A 16,374-nucleotide genomic window follows, 5' to 3' on the forward strand; every position below is an offset into this window, starting at 1 on the left:
TTTACAATGGGAAGCTGCTACTTACACACAAAGACCACTAGGTGGCGCGTCTTGTAAATTATCCTGCCTCCTACACAGAAAAAACTGCAAAATAGCTTTATACTAGCTTATCCTGAAAATGTAAGGATACTGGGTGGTAGAACGCCATAACTAGGAAAAGTCATGAAAGGAGGGTCGTAAAATGTGATCTAGTGCAAAGATATAACTTTTTTTACTCACAGGGTCAAATGACCCCACCCATGGCTGTTCTAGTGTTAACTAACCATCTCTTCCATAGACACCATGTGATCTGTATGAGAGCAGAGTCCTTGCTTGTGTAACTCCCAGCACATGAATGAGCTTGCCTGGCTGCCACTCAGAAAGAAGAAAGATAAACAAGCCTAACTGTAGTTTTGTTCTGTTGTTCCTCAGGGCAGCACGGGCCGGGGCGGCGCCCCTCGCCAGCAGTGGAGGCGGATCCTGTGGTCCTGCAGAGACACGTTCAGGGTGCAGATCGGCCGACTGCTGGTCTACACCATGAGCCCTACACTACCCCTGTCTGACAGGAGGGAGGCGCTAGAGTTTGTGTTTGATCTGGGCAGTCACACAGACATCCTCAGGGACAGTCTCAGCCCCGGACTAGAGGTGAGAGAGAGAGAGAGAGAGAGAGAGAGAGAGAGAGAGAGACTAACTGTTGTAGTCTTGGTTGTGCTTTGTCTTTCATCCTGTTGAACTAACAATGAGCACTGATGTTTAAGGCCAACAGTAGGATTTGTTTGATTGTTTTTTTATTCATGCGATTGATTTATTTATCAAGCTCTGGAAAACGTTAAGAGACAGACCACTCCCACGTTTTTCTTAAATCAGCATCTCTACATGTAAGGCAGCCATTCCATTCCAGTGTCTGTTGAATTCCAACACAGGCACACCTCATTCTACTTAGTGAGGTACTGATCAGCTGAACCGAATGTTATTTAACAAGGAAAAGCACCTAATTGTACTGTCTCGTCAGTGTCCCCCTTGTACTGTCTCTCCAGTGTCTATAATTATTTTTATATTTTTTTAAATTACAAAAATAAAAATATACTTTTTCACGACGACTGCCAGTGGCCCCGGGCCTGAGCTCGATTACGCCTTCTGCTAGAACTGGTGAATTGATGATCCACTTCCTTAGTCAACTGTATTGATTGTAAGTCATTTTGGAATAAGGCGCTTACTGCTAAATGCCAAAAATGTAAAAAAAAAAAAAAATGTAGAGCATATCCTTCTGTGTTTGCCATTTTCACACACACACACACACACACACACACACACACACACACACACACACACACACACACACACACACACACACACACACACACACACACGCACACACGCACACACACACACACACACACACACACACACACACACACACACACACACACACACACACACATGCCAGGCCTCGGCTCTGAGATATCCCAGAGAGACGTCTTCCTGCTCCTCAACAGCCCCCCTCGCGTTGCCATGGCAGCGTTCTTTCACTCTGGGCTCTCTCTGTAAGCAGAGAGGCCTCTGTTCTCCTACAGGGGTTTACTGTCGGTGGGCTGGGTAGATGGGCCTCGTCTCTCCTGTCCTGTCCTAGTCTCTGCTTCTGGTTCTGCTCGTCTCTCCTGTCCTGTCCTAGTCTCTGCTTCTGGTTCTGCTCGTCTCTCCTGTCCTGTCCTAGTCTCTGCTTCTGGTTCTGCTCGTCTCTCCTGTCCTATCCTAGTCTCTGGTTCTGGTTCTGCTCGTCTCTCCTGTCCTATCCTAGTCTCTGGTTCTGGTTCTGCTCGTCTCTCCTGTCCTGTCCTAGTCTCTGGTTCTGGTTCTGCTCGTCTCTCCTGTCCTATCCTAGTCTCTGCTTCTGGTTCTGCTCGTCTCTCCTGTCCTGTCCTAGTCTCTGGTTCTGGTTCTGCTCGTCTCTCCTGTCCTGTCCTAGTCTCTGCTTCTGGTTCTGCTCGTCTCTCCTGTCCTGTCCTAGTCTCTGGTTCTGGTTCTGCTCGTCTCTCCTGTCCTATCCTAGTCTCTGGTTCTGGTTCTGCTCGTCTCTCCTGTCCTATCCTAGTCTCTGCTTCTGGTTCTGCTCGTCTCTCCTGTCCTATCCTAGTCTCTGCTTCTGGTTCTGCTCGTCTCTCCTGTCCTGTCCTAGTCTCTGCTTCTGGTTCTGCTCGTCTCTCCTGTCCTATCCTAGTCTCTGCTTCTGGTTCTGCTCGTCTCTCCTGTCCTGTCCTAGTCTCTGGTTCTGGTTCTACTCGTCTCTCCTGTCCTGTCCTAGTCTCTGGTTCTGGTTCTGCTCGTCTCTCCTGTCCTGTCCTAGTCTCTGGTTCTGGTTCTGCTCGTCTCTCCTGTCCTATCCTAGTCTCTGGTTCTGGTTCTGCTCGTCTCTCCTGTCCTATCCTAGTCTCTGGTTCTGGTTCTGCTCGTCTCTCCTGTCCTATCCTAGTCTCTGGTTCTGGTTCTGCTCGTCTCTCCTGTCCTATCCTAGTCTCTGGTTCTGGTTCTGCTCAAACACAACCCACTTACTGATCAACGGATAGATCCGGCCCATTGTCTCTATTGGTCAGTTTGCGCTCCAGCCGTGCCGATATCCATGATATTCGCAACGGCTAAATGGAATGTTGACACATCTTTTCGTATTACCGGTACTCTGCGTTTGTACATTATCGCCGTTATCGGAGTTACATTCTTACCGTTGCTTAGCAACCGATGAACAACTGTTCAATACACTTACGATAAGACGTAGTTCCATTAAAATACATTAATTGAAAGTTTGTCTTGTCTTTCTTTTGTGAAATATTGATAAATGTGGTAACCGTGGTAACCGTTGTATAAAAGCGTTATGGAACGAGAAGCCGTGGTACGCTAGCTGTGCCAATATCCACGATATACCACGGCTTCTCGTTCCATAACGCACTACTGCCGTGAACTAGGCTACTGAGATGTTCCTGATGTGTTATAGTATGGATGTCTGTCTTTAAATGTGTGCGGTTATGAATATAGGATATCATATATATATATAGGTTATGAATGTTAGACGTCCTCCATGTTTATTTTGTTTGTTTATTTAGTTGTCCTTACCCGTCTGTGTTACCATGTGTTACCATCTCTCTGTTTTTAGAGTCCGCGCACAGGGCGCCCTAAACCAGTGTAGTTTGGTGCGTGTTTAAATCAAATTGACTATGACTATGACTGACATAATTCTGTTCTCTCTTCCCTCCCCCCTCAGCACGGTCCGAAGCTGGCCCTCTACCTGTACGAGTTGCAACACGACCACAAGGACGGCCTGACCAAGGAGGAACAGGCCGGTCTGGGCGGGTTCATGACCTCTCTGAAGCTGTGTGGCCACCGCTGCATACCCCCCAACGCACCCCACAAACCTGACCTCCTCAAGGCCATCAGAGAGGTGACCTCAACTGTTACCGTCCCACCCCCCGTCCCATCCCACTCACCCCCACTTAGAGCGATACACCACACTGAAAAGGGAATATAAAATTAAAATGAACATAAAGAATAAAAAAAGCTAAACCTCGAAAGTCACCAGCAAATTGAATGTTAGAAACATTGACAGTCTTCAAAATGTACAGAGATGTTCAGTATACTGAAAGGCTTTTGATGTGAAATTCTGAGTGGTTTTGAAACCATAGATGAGCTTCACACACTGAATTGTTTAATGACCACACGACCGAAGTCGGTGGAATTTGTTGTCGGAACAGATGGAAAAGCTCAATACAGCAGTGTCAATTACATCAAACATACACACATTACACATATCACAAAAACACACACAAAAAAACATTGCATGTTATGTTATTCAACGCCAACACCGACTGGAAACATCTGATATGCAAACACAGCCCTGAGCTCTGTCTAACACTCTGGATATGCTGATCAGGCAAGATCCACTGTCCTGTCAACTCCATGACTGGAAGCTCTCAGTCTTTAGAAAAATGAATCCTTTATTCTTGGTCTGTTTTTCTCTCAGATGGCAGCGTAGGAACGCTAGGTGCCAGGGGGCGATAGTCTGTGTTGACACAGTTAACACTAGAACAGCCGTGCCTTTTTACCTACTAAGCCGCCTCGGCCCCTCTTTACAATGCTCAAGCTGCTACTTACACACAACGACTGCTAATTGGCGCGTCTTGTAAATTAGCCTGCCTCCTACACAGATAAACGGCGAAATAGCTTTATACTAGCTTATCCTGGTGTGGTTTTTTAAATGTAAGGATACTGGGTGGTAGAACGCACATATCTAGGACAAGTCATGAAAGGAGGGTCCTGAAATGTGATCGAGTGCAAAGATCTAACATTTTTCTTTACTCACAGGGGTCAAATGACCCCTCATGGCTGTTCTGGTGTTAATTCATGTCCTCTTCCTCTCATGCAGGAACAGTACAAATACCAAGCGGAGGAGAAAAGCAGCAAACTGGCCTGGGAGAGGAAGATGTCCACCACTCAGAGGAGGTGAGAGAGAGAGAGAGACACTCAGAGAAGGTGAGAGAGAGAGAGAGAGAGAGAGAGAGAGAGAGACACTCAGAGGAGGTGAGAGAGAGAGAGAGAGAGAGAGACACAGAGAAGGTGAGAGAGAGAGAGAGAGACACTCAGAGAAGGTGAGAGAGAGAGAGAGAGAGAGAGAGAGAGAGAGAGAGACACTCAGAGAAGGTGAGAGAGAGAGAGAGAGAGAGAGAGAGAGAGACACTCAGAGGAGGTGAGAGAGAGAGACACTCAGAGAAGGTGAGAGAGAGAGAGAGAGGCACTCAGAGAAGGTGAGAGAGAGAGAGAGAGAGAGAGAGACACTCAGAGAAGGTGAGAGAGAGAGAGAGACACTCAGAGAAGGTGAGAGAGAGAGAGAGAGAGAGAGAGGCACTCAGAGAAGGTGAGAGAGAGAGAGAGAGAGAGACACAGAGAAGGTGAGAGAGAGAGAGAGAGAGAGGCACTCAGAGAAGGTGAGAGAGAGAGAGAGACACAGAGAAGGTGAGAGAGAGAGAGAGGCACTCAGAGAAGGTGAGAGAGAGAGAGAGAGAGGCACTCAGAGAAGGTGAGAGAGAGAGAGAGAGGCACTCAGAGAAGGTGAGAGAGAGAGAGAGAGAGACACTCAGAGAAGGTGAGAGAGAGAGAGAGAGACACTCAGAGAAGGTGAGAGAGAGAGAGAGAGAGAGGCACTCAGAGAAGGTGAGAGAGAGAGAGAGACACTCAGAGAAGGTGAGAGAGAGAGAGAGAGAGACACTCAGAGAAGGTGAGAGAGAGAGAGAGAGAGACACTCAGAGAAGGTGAGAGAGAGAGAGAGAGAGAGAGAGGCACTCAGAGAAGGTGAGAGAGAGAGAGAGAGAGAGAGAGAGACACTCAGAGAAGGTGAGAGAGAGAGAGAGAGAGAGAGAGAGAGAGACACTCAGAGAAGGTGAGAGAGAACGGTTTGACTGTCATTAATCAGTCTCCCCCCTGCTGGTTCTTTAATCCTGATGCGTTGGTCTGAGCATCATGTCTCTTTAACACATCCCACCCTGGGTGATCCCCCTGTGAGGGTATCTATGGCATCTGTTTATGAGGATATCTATGGCCTGGGTGATCCCCCTGTTAGGGTATCTATGGCATCTGTATATGAGGGTATCTATGGCATCTGTATATGAGGGTATCTATGACATCTGTATATGAGGGTATCTATGGCATCTGTATATGAGGGTATCTATGGCATCTGTATATGAGGGTATCTATGGCATCTGTATATGAGGGTATCTATGACATCTGTATATGAGGGTATCTATGGCTTTTGTTGTGTCTTTTTCTTTTCTGTTTGTTTCTGATATGTGACATCATGGCCCCCCCCTCCCTGTTTTAGTTTTTCTTCTTTTCTTTGTGTTTTTGTTTTTTGTTTGTTAGTTTGTTAAAAAAGAAAGAAGAACATGCTCCGTTATTGTTTATGGACTATGTACTGCATATAGGGAACTGCAAAACTAGTTTTCTACTCTTATCTGGGACAATAACCTTCCCCACGGACACTAGTTGTTCTGATGTCCTGCTGTGTACATGTCTCATGTGAAATTCGATAAAAAATATTATAACCATAAAATATTCCACCCAGTCTTATCCAGAGGTTGGACGGGAAGTCGAAGGACATTTCAAAGATTGCGGCGGACATCACCCAGAACGTGTCTCTACGGCAGGGCATGGAGAGGAAGAAGGTGATCCAGCACATCAGAGGCCTGTACAAGATCGACCTGAGCGCCAGCCGCCACTGGCAGGAACTGGTACAACAACTCACACACGACCGGTGAGCAGGGAGGGCGTCACACACACTCACACCTCCTATATGTACACCTGTATATACTAGTACACACCTCCTATATGTACACCTATATACACACCTATACACCTGAGAATCATACACACACGACCGGTGAGCAGGGAGGGCGTCACACACACTCACACCTGTATGTACACCTGTACACCTGAGAATCATACACCATGGCATGGCACAACATTGTCTGTTGAATTGACGTGTGTGTGTGTGTGTGTCTGTGTCTGTGTGTCTGTGTGTCTGTGTGTCTGTGTGTCTGTGTCTGTGTCTGTGTGTGTGTGTGTGTGTGTTTGTGTGTGTGTGTCTGTGTCTGTGTGTGTGTGTGTGTGTGTGTCTGTGTGTGTGTGTGTGTGTGTGTGTGTCTGTGTGTGTGTGTGTGTGTGTGTGTGTGTGTGTGTGTGTGTGTGTGTCAGGGCGGTGTGGTACGACCAGACCTCCTACCCCACCTCCTGGCAGCTGGACCCCACCGAGGGACCCAACCGGGAGCGGCGGCGGCTGCAGAGATGCTTCCTCACCATCCCCAACAAGTATCTCCTCAAAGACCGCCGCAAACCAGAAGGTAGAAGAAGAAGAAGAAGAACTGTAGCAGCCATTGAATATGATTTACAGGGTTCCCGCACTGGTCCTAAAAACCCTTATGGCTGGTTTCACAGACAAGGCTTAAGCCTAGTCCTGGACTAAATCACACTTTCAATGTAAAATCTCCATTGAAGATGCTTTTTAGTCCAGGATTAGGCTTAAGCCTTGTCTCTGAAACCGGCCCTTTAAGTCTCAAATCCAGCCATCCGACTTATTAGGCCTAGAAAGGCTCACAGTTCAGTTATTAGGCCTAAAAAGGGCTCACAGTTCAGTTATAAGGTCAAAAAAATGAGGTGCTAGGTCTTAACTCTTTGACTGCCAGCCATGTTCAGAGCGGAGAGCTCCATACTGCCAGACTTTTGGGGCATTTTCGCTGAACTTTGAAGACCCACCAAATATTGACTTTTCGGACTACATAAACATTGGCAGTCAATGAGGTCTTAAAGATGAGATTAGCTTGCCCTGCAAGGAAATCAGTCCGACCACGTGGAAATTAATCAAGCTGGAACCAATATTTATTTTATATTAATTATCCTTCAGACTTTTTTGTCTGTATGGCAGTGAAATCCCTAATTTCTTCACCTTGAGGATGGCAAATAGTTATTATGGTGTCGCGATAGGTCTAAAATGATATTCAAAGAAGTCTTAAAAAGGTCTTAAATTTGACTTGTTGAAACTTGTTGAACCCTGTATTTAGTATAAAAGGCTAATGGGTTTATTGTGATTGTTGGTTTATTGTTTTGATCACGGTTTTTCAGACCTTCAGGAAGTCACATGATTATGGGCGGTGATAGTCTGAGGTTAGTTTAAGCACCTGTTCACCTGCATGGCGGGAGTAGAGAGAGAGGGGAGACAGGGTCGCATGGCGGGAGTAGAGAGAGAGGGGAGACAGGGTCGCTGTATTTTTGTTGACTGCATATTCTATACCCATTGTTTGTTATTTTCTTATTTTGATCGCTTATGGATTATTTTTGTACGTCACCCAGTTTGATTGTTCTATTCAGTTTATGAAACAACAATAAATGCTCTAAAATGTACTTTTCATCTCAGCAAATTGTTTTGGCGCGTCATACAATTACCAACCCAGACCCTGCTTGCGTCTCTCAGCGACTTTTTATTTTTGGCTCTATCTATAGTCGCTACAAATAATAATGATAATGATAATAATAATAATAATAATAATAGCCTGGTTTTATATAGAGCCTTTCACGCTTTACAGAATTTACTGACAGAAAGTCAGACAGACACAACAGAAAAATAAACAAAGAGACAGTGACAGTGACAAAACTAAACTAGGGGCCTTTAAAGGCCATGGTTAACAGATGAGTCTTGAAGGCTGAATTGAAAGTGACCAGGGGCGAGTAGGGGCGAATCACTGTGGGGAGAGAGTTGCAGATGGCGAGATGGCTTTAGAACACACGCTAGGCCTAAGGGGCAAGGTTTTATCCACTGATATTGACCTGATCACTGATCTTCTTTATCTATCTGTGTGTTTGCAGACACGGTGAGGCCGCCGCTGTCGTTCCTCTTCGAAGACAAGACGCACTCCTCCTTCTCCTCCACGGTGAAGGACAAGGCCACCAGCGAGCCAATCAGGTAGGGCTTCTGTCTGCAGGGCCACAGGCCCTCACGACCCTCCTTACCAACCTGGGAGAATGCCATGACGTGTTATGTAGCCTATAGAGAATGATAATCATCTTCAGTGGTGTTTCAGTAGTGATTCGTGTTTTGTGATGTCATATCTAAGTGTATACAGCAGTGGTTTTCAACCCTCTCCTCTGGGACTTCCAGCCACTCCACATATTTGATCTGTTCCACCAGCAGCAGCACACCTGATTCAACTAATCAAGTACAAAGGTATGCTTGATTAGTTGAATCAGGTGTGCTGCTGGTGGAACAGATCAAATATGTGGAGCGGCTGGAGGTCCCAGAGGAGAGGTTTGAGAACCACTGGTATATAGTATGTCAGTGTGTGTTTCTCAGTGTGTGGCATGTGATATCATATCTGTGTGTGTAAAGTATGTCAGTGTGTGTGTCTCAGTGTGTAACGTGTGTGTGTTGTCTCTGCCTGCAGGTTCACCAGGCGTTGCATCAGCGTAGCTCCCTCCAGAGAGACGGGCGGGGAGCTGCTCCTGGGTAAGACTATGGTCCCCCCCCCCTCCCTCTGAACACTGACAGAGTCAAGTCTTTTGTCAAAGGGGGGGCGAGGGGGGGATTATCGATAGCGCTAAGTCATATGGACCTACAGTAGATGCAGTGCCAATCCCAAAGATGGCGTCTCTCACGTGTAGAAATTGCATCACTAATGGGGAACTCTGCGTTCTGTGTGTCGACAGGGAAGTCTGGGATGTACTTTGTGGAGGACAACGCAGCTGATGATGCTCAGGACAACCAGGTACACCTGTGGAGCATCTCACCACCTTCTATACCTTCTATACCTTCTATACCTTCTATACCTTCTATACACCCACACCTCCAGGGGGTTGGATGAGATGAGCTATACCAATACACTTGCCTTGCCTCGCCTTGGCTGCTCAGATGCTGATGTGTTTGTGTGTCGTACCAGAGTGTTCATGGTGTGTGTATATCAATAAATAAAATATTTTTTTCTAACGGAAACCCTGGTGTGTATGTGTTGTAGCAGAGTGTTCATGGAGAGACAGAGGCAGCTTCCTTCTCCTGGACGTACGAGGAGATTAAGGAGGTCCACAAGCGCTGGTGGCAGCTCAGAGACAACGCTGTGGAGATCTTCCTGACCAACGGCAGAACCCTGCTGCTGGCCTTCGACACCACCAAGGCAAGACAGATAGATAGATAGATAGATAGGTAGATAGATAGGTACATAGATAGATAGATAGATACATAGATACATAGATAGATAGGTACATAGATAGATAGGTACATAGATAGATAGATAGATAGATAGATAGATAGATAGATAGATAGATACATAGATAGGTAGATAGATAGTTTATTAGCCACACAACCAAAGCCGGTGGAATTTGTTCTCGGTACAGCATATTGAACTCTGCAGCACACAAATGAGGATGACCTGTATTTCACAGGACTCTAACACTACAGGACTCTAACACTACAGGACTCTAACACTACAGGACTCTAACACTACAGGACTCTAACACGACAGGACTCTAACACGACAGGACTCTAACACTACAGACTCTAACACGACAGGACTCTAACACTACAGACTCTAACACGACAGGACTCTAACACTAGGACAGTCACAGTACTCTAACACTAGGACAGGACTCTAACACTAGGACAGGACTCTAACACTAGGACAGCCACAGGACACTAACACTACAGGACTCTAACACTAGGACAGCACAGGACTCTAACACTACAGGACTCTAACACTAGGACACGAGGACACTAGGACACTAGGACCCTAACACTAGGACACTAGGACACTAGGACCCTAACACTAGGACAGTAGGACACTAGGACCCTGACACGAGGACACTAGGACACTAGGACACTAGGACCCTAACACTAGGACAGTAGGACACTAGGACCCTGACACGAGGACAGCCGATGTGGCCGATTTCAACTACTCTTAGAGCCGCCTCGGGGGGTCTAATAGACCCCCTCTTTAGAGTGGTAATCTGCTACTTACACACAGAGACCACTAGAGGGCGCTTCTTGTAAATTAGCCTGCCTCGTACACAGAAAAAAACTACTAAGCTTCATACTATCTTATCCTGATGTGATTTTGAAAATGTAAGGATACTGGGTGGTAGAACGCATATATCTAGGAGAAGTCATGAAATGAGGGTCCTGAAATTTGATCGAGTGCAAAGATATATATATTTTTTGTTCTAGTGTTAAAAGAGCATTACGTTTGCTTGTCTTTTTTCAGTCACTCAGCTAAGTCCATCACTTATCCCCCCCGTAATGTTTCTTATCATTAAGAAATACGACGTTGTCAGTTAACTCTTTATGTTTATTCCTGCTTCCCCGAGCATCTACAACTCTCTCTGACTCCTTCTAATACCTGTAGGTGTAATAACTCTGAGGACCTATAGCGACCTCTACAGGTCGATGATATATATATATATAGCCGTGCTATAGACATATCATTACTCCCCCCCCCCCCTCTCTGTGTAGTTCCGTGACGACGTCTATCACAACATCCTCACCTCCGACCTCCCCAACCTGCTGGAGTACGGCAACACCACCGCCCTCACACACCTCTGGGGCTCGGGACAGATCTCCAACTTCGAGTACCTCACACACCTCAACAAGCACTCGGGCCGCTCCTTCAACGACCTCATGCAGTACCCCGTGTTCCCCTTCATCCTGCGTGACTACACCAGCGAAACCCTGGATCTGCAGGACAGCGCCATCTATAGGTCAGTGTGTTAGAACCTTCGCTGCAGGCGCATGGAATAGGCACGTGGAATAGGGGATGAAATGGCTTGACATGTAGTAGGTTTTAGGTCTGACCAGGGTTGCCAGATAGGATTGACGATTTCCAGCCTAACCACAGTCTAAAAAACGGCTAAATCCAGTCTAAAAACCAGCCCAACCAAAACCTATATTGTCAGAAAACCACTACGGTAATTACTATTGGGCAGGTGCCCATCTCTTGCCCCCCTAAACTGAATGTCTGTTGCCAATGATGTTTGTAAAATAAAATAAAAACCTGCCCCATCTGGCAACCCTGGGTCTGGCCATGAAGACAGGTCAACATGATTCTTACAACGCTTCTTTCGCTGCTATGAACTCCCAGCAATGCCCGCCAGTCAGCTCACTGACCTTAACATTTGACATTTCCCAATGTTCTATGCTGTTCATTTACATTTTTTGGCATTTAGCAGACGCCCTTTATCCAAAGCGACTTACACAACAAACAACCTTACATGAGTCAGAACACACAGCACGATCTGCAGATAAAGGAACTAGTGTTTTCTCCTGTGCTCTATTAATCAGCTAGAATGACTTTGAGAAGCAGTACTAATTACTAAGACAGTCAGATATCTCACGAGCATACAGTACACAGCTTTTTGTTTACGCCCGAGGCCTCTCTGATTCTCGAGACAAAAATCAGGTCAGACTCGGTTAATATGAAAACAGAGCCGTTCGTTTATAGTTTTTTTTCTAGGAGACATTGTTTAATATTTTCTATCTTTTTGTGTCTCTCAGGAATTTAAATAAACCCATCGCAGTCCAGTCCAAAGAGAAGGAGGATCGTTACGTGGACAATTACAAGGTAGGGCACCATGCTGTGTTGCGTGGCTCCGGTGCGAGCGGGCGTCTGCGCCGCCCTGTTTGACTATGGGCCGGCTGTGGCGCAGGAGGTAGAGCCGGCGTCTAATGATCGCAAGGTCGGCAGATGGGCGGTTCAAGCCCCGGCTGGCCACATGTCGAGGTGTCCTTGGGCAAGACACTGATCCACCAAATTGCTCCCAATGAGCGGGCCGGTCGGCGCCTTGCATGGTAGCTTGCCGCCATCGGTGTGTGAATGTGTGTGTGAATGGGTGAATGAGAGGCCGTTGTAAAGTGCTTTGGATAAAGGCATAGCTATATAAGTGCAGTCCATTTACCATTTACCATTTCTCGTAGTACCTGGAGGAGGAGTACAGGAAGGGGGCCAGGGAGGATGACCCCATGCCCCCCGTCCAGCCCTACCACTACGGCTCCCACTACTCCAACAGCGGCACCGTGCTGCACTTCCTGGTCAGGATGCCCCCCTTCACCAAGATGTTCCTGGCCTATCAGGGTAAGCCTACCTCCCTCCCAGCCTATCAGAGTAAGCCTACCTCCCTCCCAGCCTATCAGAGTAAGCCTACCTCCCTCCCAGCCTATCAGAGTAAGTCTACCTCCCAGCCCAGTCACAGGCAAACACACCTGTTCACTTACACCACACTGAACTGAAGCGGCTGTGGCTCAGGAGGTAGAGCCGGCGTCTAACGATCGCAAGGTCGGCAGATCAGCGGTTCGAACCCCGGCCGGCCACATGTCGAGGTGTCTTTGGGCGGCAAGACACTGAACCACCAAATTGCTCCCGATGAGCGGGCCGCCCGGCGCCTTGCATGGTAGCCTGCCGCCATCGGTGTGTGAATGTGTGAATGAGAGGCCGTTGTAAAGTGCTTTGGAATAAGGCGACTATATAAGTCCATTAAGAGGAAAATAACACATCTGCAACACAATGTGTTGTGTCGCTCTTTACGGAGAGAGCCCTGCATAAGAGTAATGGTCGTATCGACATTACTGTCTTGTATAGTGTGTGTAGTACAGTTTCTACTTCCTGTGGTAAATGACTGAAATCCATGTAGCCTCCAAACACTCTGACAAAGGAGCTCCTCCTACATAATGTGGATCTCAACTGTAACTCATCAAAGGGTGTTTCTCTTTTATACCTCTCTCTCTCTCTCCCACTGTTTTCCCCCTCTTATCTGACCCGCCATCTCCTTTCCCTTCCTGTGTTCCTCTTCCTCCTACACCTCCATGTCTGTCTGTCTGTCATCTCCTCTATCCCTTTGAAGTCTCACACTCTTTTGTGTACGTCTGGTAATCGTATGCAGCGGCGGCGGTTGGTTTGGTTCATAAAAGGAGGCCATAAAAGGGAATGTTCTTGTGATTCATAAACAGACAATGTTGTTGTTAATGTGCCTCTGTTGTGTGACCTTCATCCAGACCAGAGCTTTGATATCCCGGACCGGACCTTCCACTCCATGAACACCACGTGGCGCCTGTCCTCCTTCGAGTCCATGACGGACGTCAAGGAGCTCATCCCCGAGTTCTTTTATCTGCCCGAGTTCCTGGTCAACCGGGAGGGTAGGGGGAACCACTCTCATCTCTCCAGAACTCTCTCTCTCTCTCTTTCTTGCTCTCTCTCTCTCTCTAATCTCTCCATAACTCTCTCTGTCTCTCTCTCTGTCTCTGTCTCTCTCTCTCTGTCTCTCTCTCTCTGTTTCTCTCCCTCTGTCTCTCTCTCTCTGTCTCTCTGTCTCTGTCTCTCTGTGTCTCTCTCTCTGTCTCTCTCCCTTTCCCTCTCTCTTTCTCTCTCTCCCTCTTTCTCTTTCTCTCTCTTCCTCTCTCTCTCTTCCTCTCTCTCTCTTCCTCTCTCTCTCTCTCTCTCCCTCTGTCTCTCTCTCTTTCTCGCTCTCTCTCTCTCCATAACTCTCTCTCTCTCTCTGCTCTCCCCTGCTTGCTTTTCCTTCGTCCAAGAAATGATAACATGAGAAACGGATTTGCTGTCTCCTCATACATGTCTCTCTCTCTCTCTCTCTCTCTCTCTCTCTCCTGGACCAGGCTTTGACTTCGGCGTGCGTCAGAACAGCGAGAGGGTCAACCACGTGAACCTGCCCCCCTGGGCCCGCAACGACCCGCGCCTCTTCATCCTGATCCACCGGCAGGCCCTGGAGTCGGACCAGGTCTCCCAGTTCCTGTGCCAGTGGATCGACCTGGTGTTCGGCCTCAAGCAGAAGGGCAAAGCCGCCGTGCAGGCCATCAACGTGTTCCACCCCGCTGTGAGTGTCTGTCTGTCTGACTGCTAATAGTTCACCCTACTGTGAGTGTCTGTCTGTCTGTCTGCTAATAGTTCACCATACTGTGAGTGTCTGTCTGTCTGTCTGCTAATAGTTCACCCTGCTGTGAGAGTCCGCTGCTAATAGTTCGGTGCTGATAGTTCGGTGCTAATAGTTCGGTGCTAATAGTTCGGTGTCATCGGTATCAGGCTGATGTTGGGCCTAAAAATGCTGGATCTGGAATCAGTGATGGGATGTTTCGTTACCGATCCGACGCCATGATATAAACTGTCTAAAAAAACGTACCATTGGCCCGGGGTGGTCCAGTGGTCTAGCACCACCGTGGTCTACAGTGCACACATTATGCCCATGTTGGCATGGGTTCGAATCCAGCCCTATGCCCTGCTGACATGCCCTCTCTCTCTCTCCCTTCTTCTCCTTACTTTCCTGTCTGTCTTCACTATATCTGTCCAATAAAATGAAATATATGAGTGGGACTGCCCCCACTCAGAAAAAAATAACTTTCAAAAAAACACATTTTAACACATGGCGTTGTCGGCAGCTGCACAGCTGAGGTGACACGTGAGCGATGTGGCGACGATAACAACCGCGTCTCAACCTCTCAGTGTCTAATCCTGTCTCTCGAAGGTGGCGGTTGGTTACACATCATACTGTGTGTTTGCGCTTTGCACTTGTTGTAGCTAGGCTACCAGATGCGTTAACTTAACTGGCTGGCTAGCAAAGCAAGGATTAGCGACTATGCTAACATGAACTTCGTAGGCATTACACGTCTATACTAGGAACTAGGAGGTTTTTTTATGAGATGGGGATATCGGCCAGTTACTCAAAGCTCAGTTACACGAAATCAGTATCTTGTGAAAGCGGTAACGCTGCAACCCAAGCTGTATGCAGATGTGTGTGTGTGTGAATGAGAGGCCGTTGCAAAGTGCTTTGCTATATAAGTCAGTCCATTTACCGTTTACCATCGCGCTATCGATCCTCAGACGTACTTCGGCATGGACGTGTCGGCGGTGGAGGACCCGGTGCAGCGGCGGGCCCTGGAGACCATGATCAAGACGTACGGCCAGACGCCCCGGCAGCTGTTCTCCGCCTCCCACATCAGCAGGGCCGGGCCCCGCCTGCTCCTGGAGGGAGAGCTGCCCGCCGCCATGGGCCTCCTGGTGCAGCTGGCCTTCAGAGAGACCCGGGAGCAGGCCAAGGACATCGTCTACCCGGTCAGTCACACTGGGGGGGGGGGAGGGGGGGGGGGGGATAAGCTAGTATAAAGCTATTTTGCAGTTTTTCTGTGTAGGAGGCAGGCTCATTTACAAGACGGCCAACTAGTGGTCTTTGTGTGTAAGTAGCAGCTTCCCATTGTAAAGACTGAGGCGGCTCTTATAGTAGGTAAAATAGACACGGCTGTTCTAGTGTTGATGGGTTGGGACAGATGCAGAAACAACAGATGTGCACCGAACCCAAAAGACTGAATACACACTGAACCTCACACACACACACACACACACACACACACACACACACTGAACCTCACACACACACACACACACACACACACTGAACCTCACACACACACACACACACACACACACACACACACACACACACTGAACCTCACACACACACACACACACACACACACTGAACCTCACACACACACACACACACTGAACCTCACACACACACACACACACACACACACACACACTGAACCTCACACACACACACACACACACACACACACACACACACACACACACACTGAACCTCACACACACACACACACACACACACACACACACACACACACACACACACACACTGAACCTCACACACACACACACACACACACACACTGAACCTCACACACACACACACACACACACACACACACACACACACACACACACACTGAACCTCACACACACACACACACACACACTGAACCTCACACACACACACACACACACACACACTGAACCTCACACA

General features: G+C 47.7%; 1 protein-coding gene across 1 annotated transcript in view; it reads left to right on the top strand.

Annotated features, from left to right (window-relative positions):
• Window positions 1-16,374, top strand: part of lyst (lysosomal trafficking regulator) — an 82,101-nt gene that overhangs the window by 57,406 nt on the left and 8,321 nt on the right. Inside the window, exons 31-45 of the mRNA XM_080550410.1 lie at window positions 412-624; window positions 3,233-3,409; window positions 4,391-4,467; window positions 6,083-6,271; window positions 6,712-6,857; window positions 8,377-8,473; window positions 8,952-9,013; window positions 9,214-9,272; window positions 9,519-9,674; window positions 11,006-11,250; window positions 12,044-12,110; window positions 12,464-12,620; window positions 13,538-13,678; window positions 14,156-14,373; window positions 15,375-15,605. Of these exons, the coding sequence (XP_080406536.1) occupies window positions 412-624; window positions 3,233-3,409; window positions 4,391-4,467; window positions 6,083-6,271; window positions 6,712-6,857; window positions 8,377-8,473; window positions 8,952-9,013; window positions 9,214-9,272; window positions 9,519-9,674; window positions 11,006-11,250; window positions 12,044-12,110; window positions 12,464-12,620; window positions 13,538-13,678; window positions 14,156-14,373; window positions 15,375-15,605 (2,235 nt within the window). The remainder of the gene's footprint in view (window positions 1-411; window positions 625-3,232; window positions 3,410-4,390; window positions 4,468-6,082; window positions 6,272-6,711; window positions 6,858-8,376; window positions 8,474-8,951; window positions 9,014-9,213; window positions 9,273-9,518; window positions 9,675-11,005; window positions 11,251-12,043; window positions 12,111-12,463; window positions 12,621-13,537; window positions 13,679-14,155; window positions 14,374-15,374; window positions 15,606-16,374) is intronic.

The sequence above is a fragment of the Nansenia antarctica genome, assembly GCF_963989245.1.
Source record: "Nansenia antarctica genome assembly, chromosome: 1".
Taxonomy (NCBI): domain Eukaryota; kingdom Metazoa; phylum Chordata; class Actinopteri; order Argentiniformes; family Microstomatidae; genus Nansenia; species Nansenia antarctica.